The 27,254-nt window shown below is 34.9% G+C and overlaps 3 protein-coding genes and 1 long non-coding RNA gene across 5 annotated transcripts; 1 reads left to right on the top strand and 3 right to left on the bottom strand.

The window, feature by feature from the left end:
* Positions 1-263: 263 nt before the first annotated feature.
* Positions 264-4,142, bottom strand: LOC145561682 (vanillin aminotransferase-like). The gene is made up of 18 exons (XM_081621868.1): positions 4,010-4,142; positions 3,845-3,929; positions 3,675-3,747; positions 3,437-3,534; positions 3,089-3,181; positions 2,907-2,980; positions 2,779-2,817; positions 2,609-2,697; positions 2,441-2,517; positions 2,274-2,348; positions 2,032-2,079; positions 1,793-1,876; positions 1,611-1,698; positions 1,438-1,516; positions 1,218-1,308; positions 1,019-1,097; positions 727-842; positions 264-632 (listed from the first exon to the last, which is right to left on the bottom strand). The coding sequence occupies exons 1-18, from the start codon at positions 4,108-4,110 to the stop codon at positions 552-554; spliced, it is 1,470 nt and encodes a 489-aa protein (XP_081477994.1). The 5' UTR covers positions 4,111-4,142; the 3' UTR covers positions 264-551.
* Positions 4,143-5,844: 1,702 nt separating this feature from the next.
* Positions 5,845-6,635, top strand: LOC145561730 (uncharacterized). Its single transcript, XR_014094221.1, has 2 exons — positions 5,845-6,236; positions 6,320-6,635. It is a non-coding gene; the product is annotated as an uncharacterized LOC145561730 (long non-coding RNA).
* Positions 6,636-6,897: 262 nt separating this feature from the next.
* On the bottom strand, positions 6,898-18,061 carry LOC145561714 (gamma aminobutyrate transaminase 3, chloroplastic-like). Its single transcript, XM_081621870.1, has 19 exons — positions 17,851-18,061; positions 15,516-15,625; positions 15,006-15,090; positions 14,818-14,890; positions 14,321-14,418; positions 12,649-12,741; positions 11,866-11,939; positions 11,749-11,787; positions 11,577-11,665; positions 11,411-11,487; positions 11,221-11,295; positions 9,321-9,368; positions 9,113-9,196; positions 8,951-9,038; positions 8,760-8,838; positions 7,828-7,918; positions 7,643-7,721; positions 7,274-7,389; positions 6,898-7,113 (listed from the first exon to the last, which is right to left on the bottom strand). Exons 1-19 carry the CDS (start codon positions 17,887-17,889, stop codon positions 7,039-7,041), a joined length of 1,512 nt encoding a protein of 503 aa, XP_081477996.1. The 5' UTR covers positions 17,890-18,061; the 3' UTR covers positions 6,898-7,038.
* Positions 18,062-19,898: 1,837 nt separating this feature from the next.
* LOC145561742 (putative protein S-acyltransferase 19) lies at positions 19,899-27,195 on the bottom strand. Of its 2 annotated transcripts, none has more exons than XM_081621872.1 (9): positions 26,868-27,195; positions 25,851-25,964; positions 24,246-24,650; positions 23,523-23,591; positions 23,350-23,421; positions 23,140-23,268; positions 22,943-23,023; positions 22,639-22,845; positions 19,899-21,471 (listed from the first exon to the last, which is right to left on the bottom strand). In XM_081621872.1, the coding sequence occupies exons 1-9, from the start codon at positions 26,910-26,912 to the stop codon at positions 20,428-20,430; spliced, it is 2,166 nt and encodes a 721-aa protein (XP_081477998.1). In that variant the 5' UTR covers positions 26,913-27,195; the 3' UTR covers positions 19,899-20,427. The 2 variants fall into 2 exon arrangements, with proteins under 2 accessions (XP_081477998.1, XP_081477997.1); XM_081621871.1 differs by having other exon boundaries at positions 19,899-21,495; positions 26,868-27,194.
* Positions 27,196-27,254: the final 59 nt, after the last annotated feature.

Genomic DNA, 27,254 nt, shown 5'->3' on the forward strand with positions numbered 1-27,254 from the left:
CCAAGATATCATCCAATTTTTTGAGAAAGGTTGGAGGAACATGTCTCAATGCAACTTAAGAAAAGCATATAATATGTAGGCATTTATATTCTCAATGTTGAGTTTAAGCAAAGCAAATGATTTTATTTTAGTAATCACTATACACATTCTCCACACATGTATGCATGTGCATTTTACATATTCATGGAGTAACATTTAGCTTTTGGGTTAATAGTCTTAATACCAAACTAATTAGTTCCTCTATTTAGAATTTATTTTCTCGTTGTTCTTATCTCTCAACATTAAAGATATAATAGGATTTTACAAAGAGACCCTGATCTTCAATCCTTCAGTAAAGTTACTAATGTACTACGCTATACATAAAAAAAAATTGCAATTATTTCAAATAATGGATTTTATGCAACTATTAACTCTAGACGAGACGAGTAAAAAAGGATAATAAAAGGGGAAATGATGCTTTTATATATTGTTGTTACAATAATGATTACAAGGCCAATTCTAGGCCACCTTCAATTCTTCTGAGTTGAAACTTGAAAGTAGTTCATTTTTAATCAATTAGACTGCTTCTGAGCTTTGAGTTCCTTCACTCTATCCTCAGTATCCTTAAGTGCTTTTCCAAATGTGCTAATTAACTGATGCAAAATTGTATCAGAAAATGTTAACACCTGCTAAAAATCAGTATGGTACAGAAGTTTAACAACTCTTTTAGTTAACTGAAATTTTTACCTCATCAATTTCTTCCTCAGAGATGATTAGTGGAGGGCATAGCATAACATTATCAACGGCCTCACGAACTATCATACCGTATTTCTGACATTGTGTCGCGAAATATGCACCTACTCCTGCACATCAATGATGACAAGGAGGTCCAGGACTGTGAGATGGCTAAACAGAATAGAGTAAGCATGATAATGTAACATGAATCAGTCGCGCTCCAAGAACAGATTGGAGTAAGCCTGATAACAATTTTACTGAAATCAACTGATAGATAACAGAAAACAGATGACAGGAAACTTGCCCCATTCAGAAGGAAATGGATCGTTTGGTGACTTATTGTCAGTGAATTCAACTGCAAGAATTAAGCCAGTTCCTCTTATCTGTAGCACAAAATTACTCAAAACATTATTAAGTGCAAGCTAGCAGCGCGCAACAGCACACACTATCACGTACACTAAACTGAAAAAGACGCGGAAAAAACCACTAGAACACTAACATACCTCCCCAATGATAGGACTGTCAGCAAAAATTCTCATTCCATCCTGAAATTTTGGTGCAAGGTTTCTTACTCGCTCAACAATATTTCTTTCCCTAGAAAAATAAGATAACATCAACTTCTATCAACATTTAACAATCCCTAATCACACAGTAAGTACATTAATGATGCATCAGTTGAAAGTTTACTTCATAACTGAGAATGAACTATATAGATAATCATACTTGTACAACTTCAATGATTCGAGTGCAACAGCACATGAGACCGGGTGACCAGAATATGTAAATCCATGGAAAAAGGAACCTGAAGTAAATACATAATCAAATCCCTTAATCACTTACAAGTTACAACAAAGCACTAAAGCACTATTTTACTGTAATAGATTATAGATCCACACCAAGTTTGTTGCTTTCAGAATAGATAACTTCTGAGATTTCAGGGCTTATAAGAATGGCTCCAATAGGAATGTAAGCTGAAGATAGAGCCTGTAAAAGCAGTGGAGATAAATAACTAAGGACTTACAGCTAGCACTATCTATTATGAGACCGAGATTTTGAAGATTGAGCAGCATGTCCATACCTTGGCCATGGAAACCATGTCTGGTTTAAGGTTGTATTTATCAGAACCAAACATTTCTCCAAGTCTTCCGAATGCACAGATAACCTGCACAAGACAACATATATAGTAAGCGAGGATAATAAGCCCTTATACGAATAAGATATGAAAGTAAAGAAGCAACAGCACAATAGTTACTTCTTCATCCCTTCAAACTTGTCCAAATATGTAATTAAAAGAGAACATATACAAGTACAACATACCTCATCCACAATAAAGAGGATGTCATATTTCTTCAGTACTGCTTGAACCTGTATACATGGCATACAAGCGGTTTTACTAGTTCAGTATACAGTAAGTAATGGTGCATCAAACTCTTGATTTTTAAGGGAGTAAACATTGCAGTAGAAACTTTGCAAATAATAACCAGTTAACAGATCCTGTAACATAAACTCAGGACGCAACACTGGCATATTGAAACAGGTAATTAGCAGTTCTAACAAACCTTGTCAAAGTATGTTGCTGGGGGAGGTATTACACCGCCTGCTCCTATGACAGGCTCAGCAATAAATGCAGAAATCTGAAACAGAAAAACACTTTACATCAATGGACAAATTTTTATAGAAGACTTAAACCTAAAGATCAAAATACTAATCCATAGCATTTCAATACCGTCTCTGGTCCTTCTTTGAGGATAAGATTTTCTAGATTATCTGCCAATCTGGTTGCAAACCCCTCCTCCGTTTCACCTAGTACAGAAGAAGTGTATCATGTAAGTCCAAGAAGGAACAGAACAATCAAAGCGAAGATTGATCACTGAACTGAAAAATCAATAGCAACCTGGAAGATGATACCACCAATAATGAGGACAATCAGTGTGCAAAGTAAAAGGAGCTGGCAAATCAAATTGCTGATGCATTGGAGGAAGCCTATTAAAAAAAATATGAGAGAATTAGTTTCGATAATGAGCACGAAGAAGTCGAGTTATCCACTATGCAACCTTATCTTACCCTGATAAGCTAGCAGCTACAAGAGTAGTACCATGGTATCTGTCAAATGTAAGGAATGAAAGGGTAAAGTTCATCAATTCCTTTAAAATGAAAATTAGATATTACACAAGATAAGATGGAAAATTAACGAATTCATTCGAGCAATAATTTTTTTCTTCTTAGGTCTTCCAAGGGCATTGTTGTAGTACCAAACCAGCTTCACCTGCACAAAAACAAATTCCCTAACCCTCGTGTCAAGATAACACTCATAAACAAAATAACGCGTATGTTAGCACAAAACTTCACAGAGAACTTACTAGTTACTACTTACCTGAGTATCATTAGCTTCTGATCCACTATTTACAAAAAAGGCTTTTGCCATTTTTCGTGCTGTAAAAGTCTGTAAAAGCTCCTCAGCAAGATCCTGCAGAATTGACCAAATGATTACTATAAACAATTCCTCGAATTGGATGCAGGATGTCAAGAGCACAGAACAAATACCAGGCTTGCTTTCCTAACTTATTAGACCTTGACAAGAACATCAAACAACCTAATATTGAAACTCCAAATCTACAGTCTATGAAAGAGCTCAAGATCAAACTATTAATCATAACATGCTGAGTAAGAACTCAAAAGGTAACATGTTCTGAATGTGAAGAACTCTGTATGCAGCACTTACTAAAGACACTTTGGTAGTTTTATTCCAGAAAGAATGATAGAACGGCAATTTATTCAACTGCGCAGTCGCAGCAGCAACAAGTCGAGCTTCATTTCCTCCTGCAAGTTTCAGTCCAGGCATCAGACATAGTTGCAGCACAACCAACAAAATAGAACTATATATTCGAGGTAACAACAAAATCAGCATAAATGAATGATACTGAGGTATATATCTTCATCATATTAAGATCAATCAGTACCTAAGGCATTGCACCACAGGCCTGCAAGAGAATCAAGATACTTATTGCCATCGATATCATACACGTAGCAACCCTGCAGGAAGAAAATAAGTGTATTAGCACAACAATATAACTTTCAGTCTCTTGAAACTATGATACAGTTAATAGAAGTATGATGAACAAGGATCTACCTCAGACTTATCTATCACCAATGGACCTAATTCGGTTGTTTGCCACCCAGATGTGAAAGGTGCCAACATACCATGCCCTTTGAAGCTAAAACCACAAATAGAGACAGAACTTATGTCAGAGATGTGATCATCTGAATTATGATTAGAAATGAATTACATATATACCATTTCTTGCTTTCTGTAGTTGAGTCTACTGATGCATTACTTGCACTAGCATATCTGGTCAGTTTTGAGGCCCTGGGGGCAGAAATGGCAGCATGTTTCATTGTTTCTGATTTGAACTCGACTGCAGAATCGAAAATGCAGCAAACATTTGTCAGGAGTACATAAGGTACACAAAATGAGCAACTAGCCTAAATAATCCAGTCAATTGTAAAAATCAATTTTATCAAATGAAGCTAACATATATATGTCTGTTTTTTTTTTTTTTTTTTTTTTTTTTTTTTGACAGAAACAGATATATAATGTTACATGCTATCAAATGGAATAATGTTAACAATGATCATGCAAGTAAACTAAACATTAAGCAAGCATTGCTAATGGACTAATAAGACTCTAATTTTGGCAGGAAGGACTCAAAGACCTTGATTGCCTTAGAGATTGATTGAATGAAATGTTTCATATTCGCGGTATAATCTTCAAAAGAGAGATGATATATATATGTATAGTGTTTTGAATAAGGGAAATTTCAAGAATTATCCTCAAAAGACAGTGAGATATTATGTCGAAGTATTAATGAACATGATACATTTGATTCTAATTAGTACAAATTTATAAAGCAATTAATGATAGAGTTAGGCAGTAAATGTTGAATTTTGTTGAAGTGTTCAAGTAAATGACAGCTTAGTTTTCTAAGAAAATCTGAATTCATGATTGTCTACTCGTACTAAGGAATTTACTATGCATCATGCATGAACTACTAAAGAGAGCCACATAAAGGCAGACGATACAGTGTGCAATGTGAATACAATGACTTTAATTAATCCTTGACTGTCACAGTTTTGAGAGAAGACGCACCTAATTCCCATCATGTAATCAAATCAACGGGTATTAAAATACTTAAACAGCTTGTGCAATACCAAAATTTGAGCTTAACACTATAATTGGAAGTAATGGGTATTACGTGATAATTTAAGGAGGCGTTTGGTATAGATTCCGTAAACGGAATGGAAAGGATTTATATAAGTAAGGGAAGGGTAATGATTTACGTTACCTTTGATATATGTTTGGTATCTTTATAAAATAAAAACAAATTGAGGAGTTTATGATTGAGGAAGGAAACACATTTTGTTTCCACTAATTGGATAAGGGTAACAATTTGGGGGATTTTGTTACCCTTTGGAAACGGTATTTGTTACTTATACCTCATACCAAACTAATAGAAACGGAAACACTTATTTGTTTACGTTTCCTATGTTACAAATTTTCATACCAAACACCCCCTAAGTGTTACCATAAAAAAGAAATGGCGCCGATTAATAGCAACAACAAATGTAAGCAGCAATTGCAATAGGATAATAACATCTCGAGTTAAAGCTTGAAGAAAATTGTTGATTGGTGTTAACATATCAAAGGGATTAACCAACTCGATCTAATTGGTACGTATACAATTTTGTTAAGATAATGTTCAATATTACGTGCACGACAATATCAAGCTGACAAAGTTCATCGTACAAAATTGTCAATCATCATTCATTATACTTTTCTTGTTTCTTAACATGCAACACTGTAGATGATTCATTGACTAAAAAAAAACCACGCGAAATTACGACATTTATCAATTTTTGAGTACAAGCAAATTAATCAGATAAAAATCATCCTTTTAGAGTACTAAACTTTTTGTCAATATTCATTTGTACAATTCAAAAACTCATTTTTGAACAATTTTGTGCTCTATTTGTATGGCCCATTCACTTTATGCTGAATTGAAATTATTGTTTTAGTAAAATTATTTTTGCTAAATATTCTTTTTTTTTTTTTTTTTTTAAGGTGAACTTAACAAGGTTTAAATTTATTTTTTTATTTTTTTTTTATTTATTTTTTTATTTTTTTGTGTTTTAGAGAGCCACAAGGGGTTTAAATAATATTACTGAGGTATAACAAATTATTAATAAAAATTTACTAAAAGATAAATAAATCTATTAATGCCTAAAATTATGGCAAGTGAGAAATGACAAATGAGACACTAACAAAAGCGAAAAAGTGTTATTACATTATTATATCTATCACCTAAAACTAATAAGAGCCACACAAAGAGGGTGAGACTTGAGAGGGTCCAAAGAGAAAGAAAAATATGGAAGGAATAGGAATGCAAATGGTGGTGCCAGTAGCAGCCATAGTAGCAGTTGCTGCAGTCACCTTTTATGCTGTTAGCTTCGCTGAAATTCGCGAGGTATCATTTTTATCCATTTCTTCAGAGTTTTTTTAGCTAAGCAGTTGAAATAAAAATGTAAATTTGAGCAACCTGTTGAACAGAAATCATTCAGAGAATATGAAGACAAGGAAGAAGATGATGGAATGGGATTTCAGTCCTCTATGAGCTCCCGAGAACGTCGTGCCCGACGAAAAGCGAGCAAGAAATCCAATACTTAAACAAGCTCTTCAATAGCAGTAGCAACTCCTATGCTTCACCTTAAGAGTGGAATTCCCAGAAGCATGTATGATACTCTCTGTTTTAGGCTTTAGCTTTCGCAATCTTATCTACAATGTATGCAAATTTTCAACCAGTACTACATGTCTACATCATATGGATTATGATGCATATAAACTACGCTAAATTTACACAGACAAATTTTCAACCAGAAAATTATCTGCAATCATCAACACTTGTACCTTTTGTACAACCAGCTAGCAACTGACTGAATTGAGTGATCTGTTATATTGTCGAGAGATGTCGTTTATTACCGATCTGATACTCGTGATTTATGAAAAAACACGCTTTATAATGAACTTGTAAAATCTTACATTTCTCCATTAGGGATACTTGTGACTTTTACTCTGTATAAGATATAACTCTGAACCCGGGATTTATAAAACAGGGCACTGCACAATAATGGTCTGGAAATAATGCATTTATTAATTAAGGCATAGTAATATTCTTACAATGACTATTATGTCATCACAAGGAACCCTTCATTTACATAAGAAAATGTGAAAGAACTTCATTTTCGCCATTATCAACCCAGCAAGGAACCTTACTTCTTCTGGGCCTTCAGCTCCTTCACTCTCTCCTCGGTGTCCTTCAGTGCTTTCCCATATTTGGTAATTAACTGATGTGGATCATACAAAGAAAATAATGTCGGTATATATTAAAAATAACATTCATGATATAAGCAAGGAACATACTTCCTAGATAATCAGGCACTGAAATGTCATGCATTGAAATTTTTTTAAAAAAAATTTGCAAGTCTTAGTGGAATAGATATTCACCTCATCAATTTCTCCCTCGGAGATAACTAGTGGAGGGCATATCATAATGTTATCACCGGCCACACGAACTAACATTCCATGCTTCTGGCATTGTGCCCCAAAATATGCACCGATTCCTGAAATTTAAATAATCAGGAGTATGAGATAATTATACAGATTAGATTAAGCATCTGACAAGGCAGATAGTCAGATACAATAGTCATCATGCAAGAGGGTTTAAGACCACTGTGCATGAGGTAGTAAGATAAAACTCAAGGAGAAAGGTCATTTCAAGTATAATCAGGGATAGCTGCGGAAAGTAACTAGGAAATAAAAAGATATATATACAAGTTAAAAAAAAAAAAAAAAAAAAAAAAAAAAAAAACTTGCCCCATTCAGGAGGAAACGGATCGTTTGGTGACTTGTTATCCGTGAATTCAGTTCCAAGAATTAAGCCAGTTCCTCTTATCTGTATGAAAAAATTACGTAGCAATGTTAAATGCTACTGGCAAGCAGCAACAATAAACACAAGCCAGATAAAAACCCAAGAAAAAAAAAATATCACTAAAAGATACCTCCCCAATGATAGGACTGTCAGCATAAGTTCTAATTCCATCTTGAAATTTGGGTGCAAGTTTCCTTACACGCTCAACAATATTTCTTTCCCTGAAAAAAAAAAAAAAAAAAAAAGCTGACATCAGCTGCTACCAATCGTTGACAGACATAACAATCCATAAGTACACAGTAAGCATTTCAAGCACCAATAGCTCCAGAATCCAGACACCAACACGGTGTCAAGCACATACATTTTCAATGGTACTTCATGACTGAGAAACTAGAATTAACGAGACAACCCAGACCTTCAGTCATCATTCTAAACCTACCTAATGCAAGAGAGTGTAGCGTAGCATGTAGTGCTAAGCTGATAGTGTGAGCAAGTCTAGCATGCTTCACTAATCAAATAGCTCTCTTGGGTACGTCATAACCTTTTAGGAGTATGATCAGCCAAACTGCAAGATCTACAACCAGGTGAAATAGTCACTGGACCAAATACCAACCCGCTTTGCTAGATGTAGTTCCAGTTCTTCTTCCTCCCATTAGAAAGGCGCATATCAGACTCAGAGTGAATAGAAAATGCAGGGTACACAAGCCAAAATCCATTCAAATGACCTTCCACATGAGACTGCATACACCTTTTTCTTACATGGGATTGAAATATTTGAAATATAAATTGATCTACTCTTATTGAGCCAAATGTAATTGAAAGATGCCTGGCACAAATCCTACCCCCAATAACTTGCTACAAGGGGTACGAAAGATAGTATATTCAGATGTCACTGTAGTTGCTTAATTAGAATATTTTGAACACTTATATACCGTAACACAGCCTCCAAGCCTCACCTTTCCAAGAGAAAAATAAGGGGGGGGGGGGGGGATAAAAGGGAGCAAATTAAGATAATGGACAATTGAAGATTTGTAGGGGAGCAAGGATCCAGGAAGATCATACTTGTATAACTTCAGTGCTTCGAGTGCAACAGCACAAGAAACCGGGTGCCCAGAATACGTGAATCCATGAGAAAAGGAACCTACAATTTATATATCAAAACCCTTAATGACTTCTTACAGAGTATTAAAATAAAATATTTTCATAGAGTAATACTATTACTTAGTACAAAGTATATTGCAATAGAAACATACCTAGTTTGCTGCTTTGAGTATTTATAACTTCTGAGATTTCAGGACTTACTAGTATGGCTCCAATGGGCATGTAAGCTGAAGACAAAGCCTGTAAAAGCAACGGAAATAAACAACCAAGAACCTAAAGCACAAAGAGACCAAGAGTTTGAACAACATGCCTACCTTAGCCATGGAGACAAGGTCTGGTTTGAGGTTGTATTTATCAGAACCAAACATTTCACCAAGTCTTCCAAATGCACAGATGACCTACAAAACAAGACAAAAATAGAAAAGGAAGACTTTTGCATGAATAAGAGAATGAAGTTCAGAAGTGAACAGCACAATAGTAATCTCCTCGACATGTCTAATCAAAAGGGAGGGTAAAATATACCTCATCTGCAATAAAGAGGATGTCATATTTCTTCAATATCGGTTGAACCTGTGCCAATATGATAAAGTAAAAATCTTAAAAACAATGTAAAGAATGCATATTACAGACGAAAAAAAAAAACTACTATCCCTAACCATATATTGTCAACTTACTTAATAAATTCTCACTCACAATGTTTTGCAGAATTAGCTACTATCACGAATGCATATATGATATAAGGCATGCTACACCAAACTGGAAATGATATATGGACTTATAAATAAGAAAGATAATGGATACTAAACAGTGCATCACAAATTGACAATCTTTGCATATAAGGGGAACCCATTAGTTGAAACATAGCAGGGAACAGTTTACGCTAAAGACTCATTTACCCTAAATCATTGTTCTGTCCCGCCACATATAACCCCTAACCCAACATGGCTAAGCTGATGAAGGTAGAGTAATGAGCTGTCGCAGTCAAAAACATCCTTAACCTCTTTTTGCTGGCTTCACAGCGTGCATAAAGAGAACAGCAAGAGTCGTGCTCTTCAATTGATATCAATTACAAGATTACATCCCTTGAGGCCTTATCTAATGCAATCACTTTATTCACTCCATACAACCCTCTCTTCAAATTTTTAGACAGGGAAAGCAGACCTCCAGCAAAGGCTGATGAGAACTGAAGAACCCAGGTGCAAAGGAGAGGGGGTAGAGAACTGAGAAGAGTGGAGTATGGAGAGGAAAGAACAAGGGAGAACAGAAAGAGGTGAAGCCCTGGAGGGGAGTAAAGGAGAAATAAAGGGGTAGAAAAGAGGTGATGGGATCCAAAGGGTTGCAGTTGCTGGTGGCTCATCAGGACTCAAAATACAGGACAGAGAAGACTAACTAGTAAAATCTCTTCCTTTCTGCACTCTTATTACAGCTTTTACTACAACTACATATTCCATTTACTCATTTAGGAACTTTTTCTTAATTTTTGAAAGGTTAATTTATCATCATTGTTAATTACTCATATATTTCTAAAAGTGAGGATATAGAGAATGCATGCAAAGAGTTAAATTTTCGAGTCACTCATGAATGGCATTAAATACCAACTTGCTCAAGAGTGTAACACATCAAATTCCAAATAGATACTACTTTCGTTTTATAATGTTCTTTACATCTACTGTTTGCACAAGAATTAAGGCAAAAGAGAGAGAAAGTGTAGCACCGTGGGTGGGTGTAAGAATTAGGTGAGAGATAGAGAGTCAATTTAAGGTGAATAAAATAAGAGAGAGTAAAACAGGGTGGGTGTAAGAAAAGCTAAGGTGGATAAGTGAATAGCCTGGGGTAATAATGAGGGAAAACCTTTTATATACACCCAGGTGCATCAAAGGTGTTTTTTTTGCTCATTTGATTTAATTTTGCTCATTTTAGATTTTAAAATGAGCAAAAAAAAAAAAAATATCAAATGAGCAAAATACACTTGGGTGCACCTTGAACCCGGGTGTATATAACAATTTTCAATATTGTGGAGTAAGGTAGTAAGAGGGGTTTGTCCTATATGGAATAAAGTAGATAGGTTAAGAACATTATGAAACGGGCAAAATCAGAATATGTTAAGGACATTATGAAATGAAGGTAGTAGTAGACTTCTTCCAATCTTTTATAGTTGACACTTTTTTATCACATTTTCCAATGCACAAGTTTCACGATCAATATGTCTAATTATCAATAAGTAAAAATTACAAAAGGTTGATAATACAAAAAAAAATACGTTGAGACGATTTTAACAAGATCTCACATGACAATGCTATAATCATAAATATAAATTGCAAAAGCTAGTCAAAGTAGAGTTTCTGAATAGTGTCAAAAGTCACAACATGTCAAATAAAAAAGAACGACATGAGCCGATATTTTAGTATGAACTGCAGAATACCTTGTCATAGTATGTTGCCGGGGGAGGAATTACACCTCCTGCTCCCATGACAGGCTCAGCAATAAATGCAGCAATCTGAAGTGGAAAAACCACAGTATATCAAATTCAAATTAATTTACTCGGCTTCAGCTTAAAGATCTTAACAAAGTTTTCTTTGACTTCAAGGAAGTATTAATCATAGCAGTTATACCGTCTCTGGTCCCTCTTTGAGGATAAGATTTTCTAGATTATTTGCCAACCTGGTAGCAAACTCCTCCTCTGTTTCACCTGTTACAAAAAGTGCATCATGCATAAGTTTAAGAAGAAATATAAAAGAAAGTGAAGATCAATCACAAAACCAAGAAGTCGACCACAACCTGGAAGATGATAGCGCCAATAATGAGGACAATCAGTGTGCAAAACAAATGGAGCTGGCAAATCAAATTGTTGATGCAAGGCAGGAAGTCTGTTCAAAACAGCATATGAGTTGGTATCGCCACATTTATCAACACTATTAAACAACTACGTAATACGAAACCTAGATCTTACCCTGATAAGCTAGCAGCTATTAGGGTGGAGCCATGGTATCTGTCAAATGCAAGGAAACAGTAAGATTCAATTCTTTCAAAATGGAAATGAACTAAACATGGATAAGATGAAAATTACGATTTAGATCGAGCAATAAATTTTTTCTTTTCTGGTCTTCCGAGCGCATTGTTGTAGTACCAAACCAGCTTAACCTGCAAGACAAAAAAATTCCTAAATCCCATTTTCAAGAGAAGCCTCATTAATTAAGCATAATCCACATCTCAAAGAAATAGCATTGTTAAAATGAAAAGTAGCAGATAGATATTGCACAGTGTCCTTTCCTTGTATTGTCTAAATCATCTCCAATACTTTCATAATCAGACTTACTGTATTTCCAAGTCGATCATGAAAAAGTAACTCAACCAACCTGACATACAAGTTACCATGTTCAATTGGATACTACCCCATCATGCACATGTCCTGCGTGCGATCCTCTAACAAAGTGAATAAAGGTATGACACAGTTTGCCTAGGTAACACAAATATAAGGATGCCTTGGCAGTCAGGTGCTTGGTTGATGAGAAGTCAGATGTTATACTTTTGGGTATAGTGTTTCAGTATTGAGGTGCACTAAGACAAATCAATGAGGTCTGCTGTATCAACCATGTTTGACAGCTTTTAAAACACATTCAAGTTTTGCACAGATATGGACAGACTTGGGTGCAACTGTACAACCCAGTTCTCAGTAACAGCATCCTTGATAAAGGTCTGCTACATTCAAATAAGATGTCTACATTATCACTTGCTTCCATTTTTCTTTGGCTCCATGCACCCAATATGATCTAACTCTTCTCTTCTAGATCTTACAAGACAAGACATAAACTTCATAATATCAATAGAGACACTCTCACAGATAACTTACCTGAGTATCATTGGCTTCTGATCCACTATTTACAAAAAATGCTTTGGCCATTTTTCTTGCAGTAAACATTTCTACAAGCTCCTCGGCAAGATCCTGCGAATAGATCAAAGAACTACTATAAGCACCTCCTTAATTGCACATTCTGTCTGTACCTTTTAGTATACAACAATCAGGACCAAAGATCAAGCAGAGTGGATAAAGGATTTCAAGAAATGCAACTACTAGGACTTCTGCCAAACTTACAAGACACTCAACACGGACAACCTTATGTTTAAGAAAAAGGCCTTGGAATCTAAAAAGTATTGAAAGAATTCAAACTAGATCTCTATATATAGAATGCAACAAATAAATAAAAAAAAAAAATACAACTACAGCAACAACCAAAAACAAGTCAATTAATAAGTATGGATTTGTTTTAAATGGAAGTTTCTTACATATAAAAAATAAGACAATTGTACTTCATCTGGCAGAAATCGAAAAAATTAAAGATAACAGAAGCTTCAAGAGGCTTGTGCTCTCCCAAAGTGTATAAATAAAGCTAAAGAAAATACTCAATAACATCCATCCTTCTCTCGCTGATCTCCTTTTTATATGGCATTTCTCAGTCCAATTAACCAACATACTTACTCTTAAGGCTTAATCTGACAGCTATTATGCACTGTCTACACTACTGCTCCCCAATAGGCCAGATTTATTACAGGACTAGGGATCTACTCTCCATCTTTCCACGCAATTAAAAGAATTAAGACTTTGGAAAATAAAAGGCAAATAAGTGGTACCAGTAACAAAAAAGGAAAAAGATTATTCAGTTACCAAGAGGAATAATTAGAGGCTGGTATCCAATTTAATTTGCAAACAGATAAAATTTTTGTATTTTTCTCAAAAATAAAAATAACTTCTTTCTTAGGGTTAAACTGAGGTGCAAGCTTGACCATAAGACCATTAAGGAGCTGAGTTTGAAAAGCACCATGTTTTTTCATTACTTCTAGCATAAATTGTAAGATTTAAGATTAAAAAATTAACAGAATGTAATCTTCTAAGGTTCCACAAGTTTGTCAGTTTGACATTGTGCAGTCAAGCTTAGCTGGAGACTGGAAAACTATATGTTGAATCAAGCTTGGACCTAATGACTCCCAACTATTGGGTTGATTAATTCCCAATCTAATATATAAAAGAACTACAAAAACCACTATGAATCCCTCACCCCTTCCGTACACGAACAAATGCCAGATATTATCAAGAATGGTGTCGTAGGTCATTCATCAAAATCATCCTCCTTGTAAGCTTCCAGGAGTATAAAATACATGCATCTATTACACTTCGATTCCTTCAGTAACCATATATTTTCCACTATTATCAAGCCCTAAATCCCCCCACCAGCCCTAAAATCAACAGAATTTACATTACTTTGGTAGCCAAACAAACATTCACCAACATACAGAACTGGGCCGTCTGGCCTCCAAATCCAACCTCCTCAATCTCCATCCGTGATAATAACAATATAACATTCAGTGACTTGTACTTATACAACATATATTTATTAAGATTACAGGGGGAAGAATAATATGCTAGAGCATTAACTCAATATGCATATCAAAGGATGCCGAGTAATTACTTAAAAAATAACTCAATGAATGTTCTGAATTTAACAAGCTTTATATGTAGCACTTACTAAAGACACTTTGGTAGTTCGATTCCAAAATGAGTGGTAGAATGGCAACTTATTCAACTGTGATGTTGCAGCAGAAACAAGTCGAGATTCATTTCCTCCTGCATGTTTCAGTCCAGGCAACGCAGATGGTCATAGCTTGCAAATTGCGACACGAGCAAAGAATAGAGAAAAGCAGATATATGAACATCTGAATCAAGACATTGAAAGACGAAATTTTCCTGACTGCTTTTTACCATAACTTGTGATAGGGCTCTTGCACTAGCAGAATTATAATGCAAAGGTTCTTCAAACAGATAGACAGATAGGGAGTATGCTTGTTTTATACTCTTTATAAAGTATAAGTTATACAAAAACCAGTTTATTGTTGATTAATTTACAGAATACGCTAAATGCATATAATTGATTCAAATATCACAAAATAAGACAAGGAAAAATAACAGAAATATAAGTCTTAGGAAACAGCAATGAATCTAAGTTTTCTTCATGAAGAACAGTACCTAAGGCTGTGCACCACAGGCCAGCAAGAGAATCGAGATATTTGTTGCCTTCAATATCGTACACGTAGCAACCCTGGGAGAAAATAATTGCATAAGCAGGGCACTAATATATATAGTTAAGATAGCTTCCGATCCTTACTAATTCTCTAGATTATGATATGGTAAATAATTGTATGAAGATGATATACCTCAGACTTATCTATCACCAATGGATGAGTATCAGTCGATTGACACCCAGCAGTGAAAGGTGCCAGCATATCATGTCCTTTGAAACTAAAATCACAAAAAATATATATATATATATATTAAAACATAAAAATAAATTTTTTAAAAAATAAATTTGAATGAATGTCTATTGATGTAGGTTCTAAATTTGACTAGCAATAATTTGATACAAGGCCAGGGTATTCTGTATGAGATGTGAATATGTGGAAGAAGTCATTTTCAAAGGACCAATGAATCCAAAGAGAAGTAAGATGAAATTTTTTGAAGCAAAGCCTCTTATATCTGAAGTTTTGGAGGGTAAGTGAGTATAGTAGCAGCAACAGATCCATGAAACTGGCCCACAAGGTCACTAGTAGGAAAAGGCTTAGCTTGGCTGTATTTTTTTAAATAATATTTAAATAATCACTCTAAAGAAAGAGGCCCCATCCTACACTCTATTTGATAAAAATCAGCATAAGTTATATAGTACAAACCTTTTTTTGCTTTCTGTAGTTGAGTCCAGTGATGCATCACTACTGGTATATCTGGCCAGATATGAGGCTCGAGTACCATTATTGACAGCATGCTTCACATTTGAATTCGACTGTAGATACATCAGTGCAGCAAACAATAGTCAAGAATATTTCAGATGCATAAAATGAGCAACAGAGTTTAATCCACTCAAAGTATAGACTATAATCCCTCCATCCCACAATATAGTGCTTGTTTCTCATTTTTCATGGGAATTAAGGAGAATGGAGGGTGTAGTGAGATTCCTTAAAAGTGAGTACAAATTTTATTTTATTTTTTTAACAAAAAATAAATCAGATATTACTGTGTTTAGAGGCATGTGCTGCTTGTGTTAGCACCCCTAACAATTCTTCTTTATATTTAATGTTCAAGGACTGAAGACAAAAAAGACAGACTTGAACATTCATCCCATCCAAGAAATCAAAAACAACTATAAATTCTGCCTCCCCAAAAAAAATAACAATAGTAATAATAATAATAAAAACGAATCACAATAAAATAAAATTAGCTGAACATATGGTAAGGATAAAACATTTAAGCATCATTGCTTGCATACATGGCTTTGGTCACCACTTTCATGGCTTCCACCGCTTAGATTTATCGGTGCCTCCGCCATTTTTTATGCAAACAATGTAGAGTTGAAAACCTAAACCTTAAAAATCCAACAAGTTGCACCAGTATTGAACAGAGACGGGGCAAGAAAGAGAAAGGAGATGATAGAGACAGAAAATTATAAAAATTATAAGTAGAAAAGAATTGTATATTGAGATAAGCAGGGTAAATTTTAACAAAGTTATGAAGGGTTATGTTCGTATATCATATAAATTGAAGATCAAACAGTTATTTAAGATAAATTATAAAAAAAAAAAAAAAAAAAAAAAAAAAAAAAAAAAAAAAAAAAAAAAAAAACAGAAATATGAATAATATGAAGAAACAGAAGTCTGAATGTCACAGAGATAGAAAGTGAACTTAGCCACTAAAACTCTAAAAGTGAATGCTTCAAGAAATTTTAAGGGGCTTTGATTTGCAAGAGTTATTCATACACAGGCCTACAAATCTTTTGATGGAAAATGCAATATCTTAGAGAAATTAATTAGAGTGAAAGAAGCGAATTAGGATTCTAAGTAAGAGATATGTGTATGAATATATATAGAGAGAGAGAGATAGATAATATAGATTATACAAAGATCTACTAATTAACAAACATTTTGTCTAGCATTATTGCATGTGCTATAAAATAAAAATAAAAAAATAAAAAAATAAAAAATAAAAAAAATAGTCCATCAAGTGGACAAAAAGATAACCAAATCATCCCCAAAATGGTGTAAGTAATTAGGTCGATACGTTTCCAGCAACCCCAAATGAGGAGGAGAGTTTGGTCCGCAAACAAGGCCAAAGGACGTTCCATAGTAAAATCAATTGGTGATAGTAGAAGTAACTCATCTACCTTATAAACTGGAACCATCTCTCCTCTTTCTCGAATGTGGGGACACTCACAAGTGAGTTTACAATGATTTCAAGTTTCATCACATTAATAATCATAAGCTGAACCTGACCATAACCCTCAGACTTATAGCAAACAAAACGAGTTCATTAGGTAACGAAATCCAATCTTCAGCAAAATAAGACCGCCAATAAACTACTTTCCGCATTAAACACTCCTTGATATAACAATCAATATTCAGTTCCACATGCTGCACAAAGCAAATCATGCATTGTATGTACCTGCTCTGAATAATTCATCATCCACCTATTCAATAATAACTCAGAATCGCCCAAATTCATCTAAATATAAGAAAATTGGATTGTTTCAGGCATAAATAAAACGTGGGCGGCGAGTTCATCTAATAATTAATTATATTGGTAATACATTGTTTAATTCTGGCACAAATGAACCTATTTCATTAATTTGAATCAATAATGGACCTTATTTTGAACCTTATTTATTATTAAAACTCATTTGTGATTTAGTTTATTTCCTCACAAAGTCATTGCCCAATAACAAGAATTTTCACAAAATTCAAAACCTAAATATAATTGACATCAAAATTCCGCCTCAACAAAAAAAAATCACAAAATCAAAACAGACATAATCTTCTAACATTCATTATCAACAACAAAAAAATCTGGAAAAAATATGTAAATAGGAAAATTTCCTAAAAAAAACAAGCAGTTGCAAACAAATTCAAAAAAAATGAATTGAAAACCCATTACGATCATAAATAATATCAGAAATTATTGAAAAACAGAGAATAATCGACTAATAACTTTATAAATAGGAAAATAAAATTTGAATACCTTGATTGCTTTGAACGTTGATTGAATCAAATGTCTCATTTTTCACGGATTAATCTTAAAGAGAGAGAAAAGTTTTCAAAAAAATCCAAAAAAAAAGAGAGAGAAATAATGTTGAAGAGTTCAAGTTGGAGTATGGTGTACTTTGAGAATCCAAATTTATTGGGAATGTACTAATTATATAAATTTAATATTAATAGTCAATTTTGAAAGTAAATGAGCTTTCTCAAAAAAAAAAAAAAAAAAAAAAAAAAAAAAAAAAAAGATATATGGAATCAATTGATATTGATTATGTAAGAATTGATTGTGTTATCAAACTTGATTCTCCTATTAATGGATTTTACACTTAGAATCCAATGAGAATCTATCCACTAAAATGGATCATGGGAATTGTCCTAGAATCAAGCATGGATTAATTGTCCTTCTACACAAGGTACTCCTTCTATTTTTTCAGTGTCATGTTGATTATTTGTCTAATTTATACCGTAGAAACGATTTTGTCAAATATTATGAAGTAGTGATTTATATTATATGAAAAAATAAGGTTATGTGGGGTATATGTTGAAATCGTGTCAATGTATAGTTTTCGAATATCAACTTTTTATAATTTATATTTACTAATAATTACAACAAATATTTTGAATTTATGTACTTGTCTAGAAAAATAGGGGTACTTAATAAAAAAGAAAAAAAGAGAGTACTATTTTACTTCGTATTATGGTGGCAAGATTTATGTGCACAATGTACATTTTTATACACAATGATTATATTATTCTTAAATAAAAAAAAATATAGAAAGAAAAAAGAAAAAGAAAAAGATATATGCAGCCATTGCATATAAGAAGCTAAAAGTAGAAAGAATTAACAATAAATAAACATTTATTACACCGATTACACCGATTTACTCGTAAATTGTCCATAAATTCCAAACTTAATACTTGAAAGTTGAAAAGGAAGGATATTAAATGCTTATATGCAGCTTGCAGCCCTAAGGGCTGCATATAGCATTACCCTAAAAACAATAAAGTAAAGCTTGATTTAGTATAAAGTTTTGCATCTCACAATCATAAGGTCGTATGATCAATTCTACTTTGGGATTGATATTTTACCCCTCCCCACGCTGCCAAAAAGTCTAGCACCTAATACGACCTAAGTCATCCAAGTAAAACTCGTAGGGGTGAGCGTAGCAGGGTACCCTGTAAAAATATCAGGACCCGGAACCGGAACCTGTTGCAACAGGTTCCTAAAAATAGGAACCGGAACCGGAACCTGTTGCAACAGGTTCCTAAGAATTGAGAACCGGAACCGGAACCTGCAGGTTCCGGTTCCTAAACAGGGTACCCTGTATGTCAAAGTAAGTTTAATAGTTACTTGATAAATTGTGACAAATTTATTTTTTTAAAAAATAGATGATCACAATAAAAGCTTACAACTTTAGTATAGTACTTCAAATATAACAAACCAACACTAATTGTCTAGAATTTTTAATACCATATAAGTTCCGGTTTCATGTACCCTATATGGAACCTGTACTAACAGGGTACCCTACAGGTTGTAGATCCAAAATTTTATTACCCGAAACCGGAACCTATTGCAACAGGTTCCTAATTTTATTACCCGGAACCTGATCAACAGGTTCCGGGTTCAGAACCTGCGATTCTGAACAGGTTCCGGTTCCATATCAGGGTACCCTGAATTTTTGCTCACCCCTAAGTAAAAGTGTGTCGCTAAGGCATCAATACCGACATATTTGTCCAAACTCCAAAGCAGTGAGCCGGTGAGATTATTGTTGTGCAACTTTATAAATAAAACAAAAAATAAGTTCATTGAAAGATAATTATTTCAATCTAAGATAATATAATCATCTTCACAACCAATAACAACCCCCGACAAAAGATAATCAGACATATATAAGATTATACGGCACAAATCCTCGCAACACCTTCACCTTTTTCTGTTAAATAATAATCCATAATCTTTGCATAGACCCATACTACTGCAGCAGCATTCTACATCCAAATTTGCAAGGAGATACAGTTAACAGTCGCACATCATTGCAAAGACAACTCATTCATTGATATACAAAATTTTAAATATTAACACCTTTGAAGTTTTGAATGAATTTTAAGGAAATCGTCTACACATATCAACACAAGATTGGCATGGCGGTATTCTGGGAGCTTCCACCACCGAGAAACATAATTGAATATGATAATACCAACCATAACGAACGAGACCATAATGAGCTAGAGGATGGAGAAAGTAATAGAGAGACCTTAAGAGATAAAAGTGATCCTTGACCGTGTGAGAAAGGAACCCAGTATTGAAGCTGCCAAGAGAAGCCCACACCTGAGATCATGTGATGAATTAGTAATGTCAATGTTGGAATATATCGCGTTTGTAACTTGGCAGCAGGAAAAGAACATTTGCGAGTAGCGCAGCTCCACTTTAAAGATTTGAGCATGGTGTGGCCGCATAAAAGCTTCACTAGAATCTCAATTCTGATCTCAAATGCTTTAGCTGGGTCAAAAAATTAGGCCACCTGAAAATACTGCCATGTATGAATATCAAGACGAACAATTATCTCACACCAGAAGACGACTGAGGATTCTGTGCAAATCCCCCTGGAACAAAAACAGGAAGCTGGTTTGATGCAGTATCCCTTTTAAATCTTGATTCCCGGGATGTATTTGGGAACAACCGCTCCTGACCCCGCCTGAATATTGAATTATTATCAGTTTTAGCAGCATCTTTTCCAGGAATACTTGGCCCACCAAAGAAAATGCTTTCCCCAGTGTACATCAACTTATCTGATTGCTGGAGTTGAGCTCTTGAGGAAAATGACTCTTCTGGTTGAGCTGCTGGCATTGGCATTGGTCTTCTACTGTAACTATTAGCATCTACACTAGCTTTTGATGTTGCAATTTGTTGTAAAGATTTATTTCTAGCATCTGTTGTGGCAGCGACTGATACATATCTCCCAGCTTCTTGGTCCCAAATTACAGATGTCCTTTTGACATCTCTAAGAAGAGCGGTTGAAGCTGAGAGCAATAATGGATCTGTACTACTTTCCTTCTGAAACTTCTTCTCGTCAAGTAGTGATGGAAAACTAGATACTGGATCAACGCCATGGAAGGTTCCCTTAGAAGTAGAAGGCTGAGCTGCGTTCAAACCAGGAATAGAGCCAGCTGCATTGAAATGGTTTGATCCATGAGCTCGTGGGAGAGGACTTAGCGTTACTGATTCATGTACATGACTAGGACTGCTGAAGCTACTCATGCTGTGGGTCCCAGTTTCATATTCATCTCTGCTTCCTTGACTAGGAGCAACAGAATTTCTCATAGAAGAGATTCTAAAGTCGCCTTTAAAATCTTTGTTTGCACCCATATCTGTACTCACACTACTTTGGATGCTTATGTTTTCGCTGGAACTATAGTCAATAGCTTGTCGTTGACGGTCAACTGGTCGCATCACAGATGATGAAGCTCTGGCTTTTGCTGCAGCTTTCATGACTTCATTGGGATCCAACTTTGCAAGCCTTAATGCACTGCGCTTGACTGGCTTTCTAGGTGCCTTGCTTCGTCCTGTTGCATCTGGATCAGTGGTTGATGGGACCATTCCAGGCTGCAAATGAGGGACAACTTCTTCCTGTTACACCACAGTTTTATGAGCAACAGAGATAACACAACTTTGAATGATCACATATTGACAAATATTGCAGAAAGATGAAACAAAGCACTAGCTTTGGAAGTTTTATGCATTGGATAATATGCGATGTTTGAACAAGTAAAAGTGTACACTTGATAAGGTAATGAATTATAATACACTAATACATGTGGATGTTTATACAACTTTATAAACATCCCAATCTCTCTTTCAAGTTTCCTTTCAAATAGAAACACCTGGCACAGTGGCACCTATTCAGTGGTTACCAAGTATTGTGTGAGGAATGGGAGCAGGCCAAGAGGGTCCGAACCATACAACCCTCCTCCCTCAACCCCTTCCAAGAAAGCTAAGAAACACCACACAACCATCACTACCAACAACAATGTCAGATCCTTAATCCCAATAGGATGAGGTTGGCGGCATGAACCAAAGATTCTATCTCCAGTAGTCGTCGACAATCCTCCTCCATCTACACAATATCGAGTGCCATAGGCTCAAACCATCACCAACAACAACCAGCAAGGACTCTCCTACTGGCAAGGTCAAAGCTGAGAAAGTCTAGGAAGCATACTTGCCACAATGCTTCAATATCACGCTATATATTCTTGAGGAAAGATGAGTAAGATAAAAGCCATGCAAGGTCAAATTTTAGTCTAAAGAAAGCAATTTTCCTATTCATAAGAATCATAACAACTCTATCTGCTCTGGCTGCTGAACAACCATGTATTATATTACTTCCTTGCAATCTTATACAGTTATAGATGACAAATCCAGCTCACAAAAAGTAAACAAGCATCAACTAACAAAATACAATGCACATTATTCAGACAATCAGCATAACCAACCAGCATAACAAAATACTGAATTTAAATTAAATTGACCCCTAATCATCCTTAGACATGCGATTAAAGATGATGTAATTGATATGCTATCAACACTGTGTTCTTGCAGAATAATATATAACGTGGCAACTAATTTAAATTTCCAAAGTATTTAAGTTTCATACACGGAGCCTTGCAGGAGAGTAACACAGGATATACCAAGAAGACACGGTACCTAAACAGGCTATCAATTTAAACAATTGTCGTGTGAAGCAAGATCGCCAAACTATATTATAGACAATACCTGATAATCCACAAATACTCTGGGAGGGGTACACGACCAAGCACCCTTGTACTGGAGGCCTAGAGAACTGCCACCGCTGAAACCAGTTGTTGCAGACCCACTTGGTGAATACAGCTCATTTGGTAATTCATCATTGTCAGACGCTGCTCCTGGTGGTGCCTCACTCATAGCCCTCATAGCCACAACATACTCATATGTAGTAAGACCCTAAAGCCACAAGTGTTGCAGCCCCAAATTAAGTTCCATGTTAAAATCACTCCCATTCTAACCAGCACCATAAGAAAGATAATGCTAAGGCGCCTACCTTTCTCATCAGTATTATGTGGAAAAAGAACAGTTCGCCCAACGGTATACAAGCTATAATGGAAACTACCGAGAAGAAAGCCTGCATGCAAAAAAATATTTTGATGAGGTGAAAGGAACACAAAGCCATCCACATTATTTATAAAAAGTAAAATATTACATTCGGTCTACAATGTACCCCATTTTGGTTCAACATACCACCACTGTTGGAAAAGGGACAGGAGTGAAACCATTCCCAAGTCTGTCAATAATTTCAGCCTCCATACCTCTTCTATTTACAAAGTAACGTACAAACACAGCAATACCAATTCCTGCTTCAATAACAAGCTGAACTAACAAACAGCATAGTCAATAAAAATAAATTGAAAAATAAAGCACCTTAAAGGGAACATATGCTTCAAAACATACCCAAATAAGACTTGAGGCCATCAGAGAGATGAAAGTCATGTAATTCTTCCTTCCCACGCAATTATTGAGCCACTGACATAAACCAAAACATAAGTTGATGTAAAATTTTCAGCTAGAAAAAAGAGGCTATTGAACATAAACATTTGACAGTATCAATGACCCAAGAAATATACCCGGCAGTGATGATCAAACCCATCCACACATTTATCACAGCTTCTACAATGCTTGCTGAACTTGCGCACCTGAATGGAGGCCCTAGTTAATGAGGAAAGGCCAAGAGTACATAGTATGGATTGTTCACCAACTCACTACATCAGGAGTTTGAAAATTCACAGTACAACTAACATAGAACATCAAAATATACATGCAAGTGTGCAACTACAACCCATAGGACTGGAGTGTTTAATGCCCTTCAAAGCACTTAATTGAGATCTCAATTGCAAATGAATCAGATCATTGAATATGCCCATTATCTAGCATCCTTTCAAAAAATTATATAACATAAAAAAAAAAAAAAATAAATAAATAAAAAAATAGGACCAAAGATTCCTGATCACAATATCATTTCTGGAAAAGCAACACACTCAAACAAGACAGAATTCAAGTTTTAGATATCACATGACTATACAAGATATAAAACTTAGGATTCTAATTATTGATTACACAAAATGAATTCAAAACCTGTATACAAACTGGATTTCTTTAATCCCAATAGATTTCAGAAATGCACAAGTTGTACAGACTATAAAGCACAAAAGTTCTTTAAATTTGTCGGAGACTGGAAAAAAAGATAAATATAAATTGTACTATGGGCCGATACAACTTATACAAATGCCAAAGTAGTAGCTATGTAGACAAGTAGAACCAATAAAGCCATGATATCATAGACAATATACCTCAGCATTGCATAGTGTGCAAAATAAAGCATCTTCTCCGTTGCCTTGTTGTTCCTCAATATCCTCCTCTTTCCGACAATCTTCACGGACAAACAATAAACAGAAGATTCCTCCAATGCCACTACAAGAAGATCTTTTCTTTGCTCGCTGCACACGATCACTAGACTTAGGAACTTCCTTTGCTGAACCAATCTTACTCAAGTTGCTTGCCATTGTCGAGCTCCTGGACACTGAATACGGTGAGGAGTGGCCATCTGTACCATTTTCATCAAATCTATTATGTACATCTTTGTTTGACTCTCCACTGAGATGATTGTTGGGTTGATTATCAAATTTATACATAATTCCTGGGTCTGCAGGATTTATTGCAGTGCACCTCACGTAAAGAATGAAAACAATGAGTGCCTACACATTGACAGATTTAGAAGCATAAGGTGAGCGAAAGGACAGAGGTATCATACACATGGCCATACAGAATAGAAGTAAATTATAAAATAGTAAGTTAAGCAAGCTCAAATTACAGAGATATAACAATCAGCGTGCCTTGAATAATAATAAAAAAAATTGATAATATCATTCTATGATATAAGGAATTAGTTAAAATGTCTCCTGAATCCTAACTTGTTTATGGTCTCATTACAAATTGAAATTTAGGGATTCCTTAAGGAATGGTGGTGTAAGTGCTACTCTTATATATGCTCAAAAATCATCTGTCAGATAATACGCCTCGACATTGCACAGTCTGGCTTAATTATCAAGCAATCTAGGATTCTAGGCCCATATACCCACTACATCTATTTTCTTATTTTACAGAAATGGAAACTAGAAAAGGGGAAAAAAAAACTAATAAAAGGAATGAAAACAAATCAGTTCTAACACAAAACTAGAGACCATTGACCAATGGCTAAAAGAAGACGCCCAAAAGTAAATCTGTAATTATAACCCAGGGTTTCTGAACTTCATTTCCCATATCCCCATATGAAACAGCACAAGTTTATCCCCAAATAGTGAGGTAAGATGGTAAGTAGGATGACCTAATGAGTTGTGCCATGTGGAGATACAGATCCCATAGCAACAACTTTTCTACCTAAGGAGTCCAGGAAAATGGGTTTTAGATTCTAGCATCCTGGTTGGGGAACAAAAGATCTATACTTAATAATAACTTCTGCACATTACTGCATGCCCTGATCCAGGAGACTAGCCATTCATGTAGGTCAAACCCATTAAAAGACCTGATGCTTCTACCTCCGAACATCATAGCTTTTCTTATCCAGTAAAGTCAACAACATCAGATGTTAGTATTGTAACTAAGTATGGCCAAAGGATCTCCTCTCACCAACAATATACATCCCTTGAATATATTCTATCAACCTCGTTGCAGTGCTCCAAACCAACGACCAGTTCCACCAACATATATATTATAGAAATTTTAAATAGTTTCTATAAAACAAGCATCATAAGTTCTAAGTTCCTATGTTTTTTTCTGACAAAAGCATCAAGAGTTTAAAGACATAAGTAAAGAAGTTGCAGAGCACTATAATAAGAGGAGAAATGGAAAATTAACACGATAATATAGGACTGCAGAAAAGCTATAAAAAGACATACCACTGGAGAATATGTAGCAATCAAAACATACTCCCATATTCGGCCTCCAAGGAAAGGTGCAAGGAAAGCATAGAATTCAACAACTAGCAAGCAGAATACAGTAATTGCAACAACCTGTCCAAAAAAAAAAAAAAAAAAAAACCAAATCACTATATAATAGATTATAAAGCACATATGCAAGCAGTCTATAAAACATCCTGCACAAATTCAACTTAGAAAATTCAATGGATAACAAATGCATCTTAATAAACTTCGCCAAGATCAATCCGTCATTCTAATCAATCATATTATCCTGTCTAGAACTCAAGTTCCGTCTCACCTAAGTGTTCGCAGCAACAACGAATACTTTAACTAGTATTCCGCAAGTCATCACAAATATCTCAACCATTAGACACAACCTCTCTACAATTCCTTTTGCACGTTCAATCACTCAAACAACTATATTTTCCGTATTTCCATTTATTCCGCGAGTCATCACAAATATTTCAACCATTAGAGTAATGATTAGTCACAACCTCTCTACAATTCCTTTTGCACATTCAATCACTCAAACAACTATATTTTCCATAATTCCATTGATTTTAAGCAAGCATTAACAGTCCTCAAGCAGCTAAACAGTCCATAATCACATTTTCCTCGAGACCACCATGTCTACTTGTTTGAGTTAGCACTAACAGACGTAACAGTAGTGTCATATCGCGCTCGGAACATCGAAAACAATGATTATCCATGAATTCCAGCTCCAAACTACTTAAACATGATCAACAATTTTGCGTTCAAACAAAAAAATAAACAAATTAAGTAACATTCACTACTCTCAAATTTTCAGTATTAAATTACGCTAAACAAAGGAAATGCAGACATAATTAAGCACAAAATTCGAGCAAATTCAAGCAACAACTTCAAAATCAGACAAAATTACATCGAAATTAGCTAAAAAAAATTAAAATTAAACTAAAATTACAACAACAAAAAAACAGAAAAAAAAAATATGGACAAAATTAGAAAAAGACAAACCTGATAAGTATGAGCTGGTAACTGAAATCCATGCTTTCTGACCATAATTGTCAGCTAAAAAAGAGCTGAATTAGCAGCAAAAACTGAGAAGAAGAAAATTCATAACCCTAGGAGAGAGAAAATGGAGAGGAAAGCAAGCAAGCTAGCTGGAAAAATCAATAGTGACAAAAGGATTAGTGGGAAAGTAAACAAGTAAAGTATCAAAAAAAAAAATATAAAGTGATGGGAGTAATAATTTAGAATTGACAGAAAGGCAAAGGCAACCAAAATTAATGGTATTTTCTCTTGAGTGGAAAGAACTTGTGTTGTAGTTGTATGTGGAAGATGTATATTGGAGGTTGACTCTTTATGGAGATGATGCTAATTTGGTTTGTTTTTTAAGGGTCA

The sequence above is a fragment of the Chenopodium album genome, chromosome 1 (assembly GCF_948465745.1).
Source record: "Chenopodium album chromosome 1, dcCheAlbu1.1, whole genome shotgun sequence".
Classification (NCBI taxonomy): domain Eukaryota; kingdom Viridiplantae; phylum Streptophyta; class Magnoliopsida; order Caryophyllales; family Amaranthaceae; genus Chenopodium; species Chenopodium album.

Coding starts and splice junctions, on each gene's coding strand:
- LOC145561682 (XM_081621868.1), bottom strand. CDS start 4,110: ATGAAACATGCTGCCATTTCTGCCCCCAGGGCCTCAAAACTGACCAGA. Junction 3,930..4,009: donor ACTACAGAAAGCAAGAAATG/GTATATATGTAA, acceptor TTGTGGTTTTAG/CTTCAAAGGGCATGGTATGT. Junction 2,080..2,273: donor CAGCAACATACTTTGACAAG/GTTTGTTAGAAC, acceptor CCATGTATACAG/GTTCAAGCAGTACTGAAGAA.
- LOC145561714 (XM_081621870.1), bottom strand. CDS start 17,889: ATGAGACATTTGATTCAATCAACGTTCAAAGCAATCAAG. Junction 11,940..12,648: donor CAGAAGCCAATGATACTCAG/GTAAGTTATCTG, acceptor TTTGTCTTGCAG/GTTAAGCTGGTTTGGTACTA. Junction 11,488..11,576: donor TTGGCGCTATCATCTTCCAG/GTTGTGGTCGAC, acceptor TTTTTGTAACAG/GTGAAACAGAGGAGGAGTTT.
- LOC145561742 (XM_081621871.1), bottom strand. CDS start 26,912: ATGGTCAGAAAGCATGGATTTCAGTTACCAGCTCATACTTATCAG. Junction 23,592..24,245: donor GCACACTATGCAATGCTGAG/GTATATTGTCTA, acceptor GCCTCCATTCAG/GTGCGCAAGTTCAGCAAGCA. Junction 21,496..22,638: donor GAGTATTTGTGGATTATCAG/GTATTGTCTATA, acceptor GTGGTGTAACAG/GAAGAAGTTGTCCCTCATTT.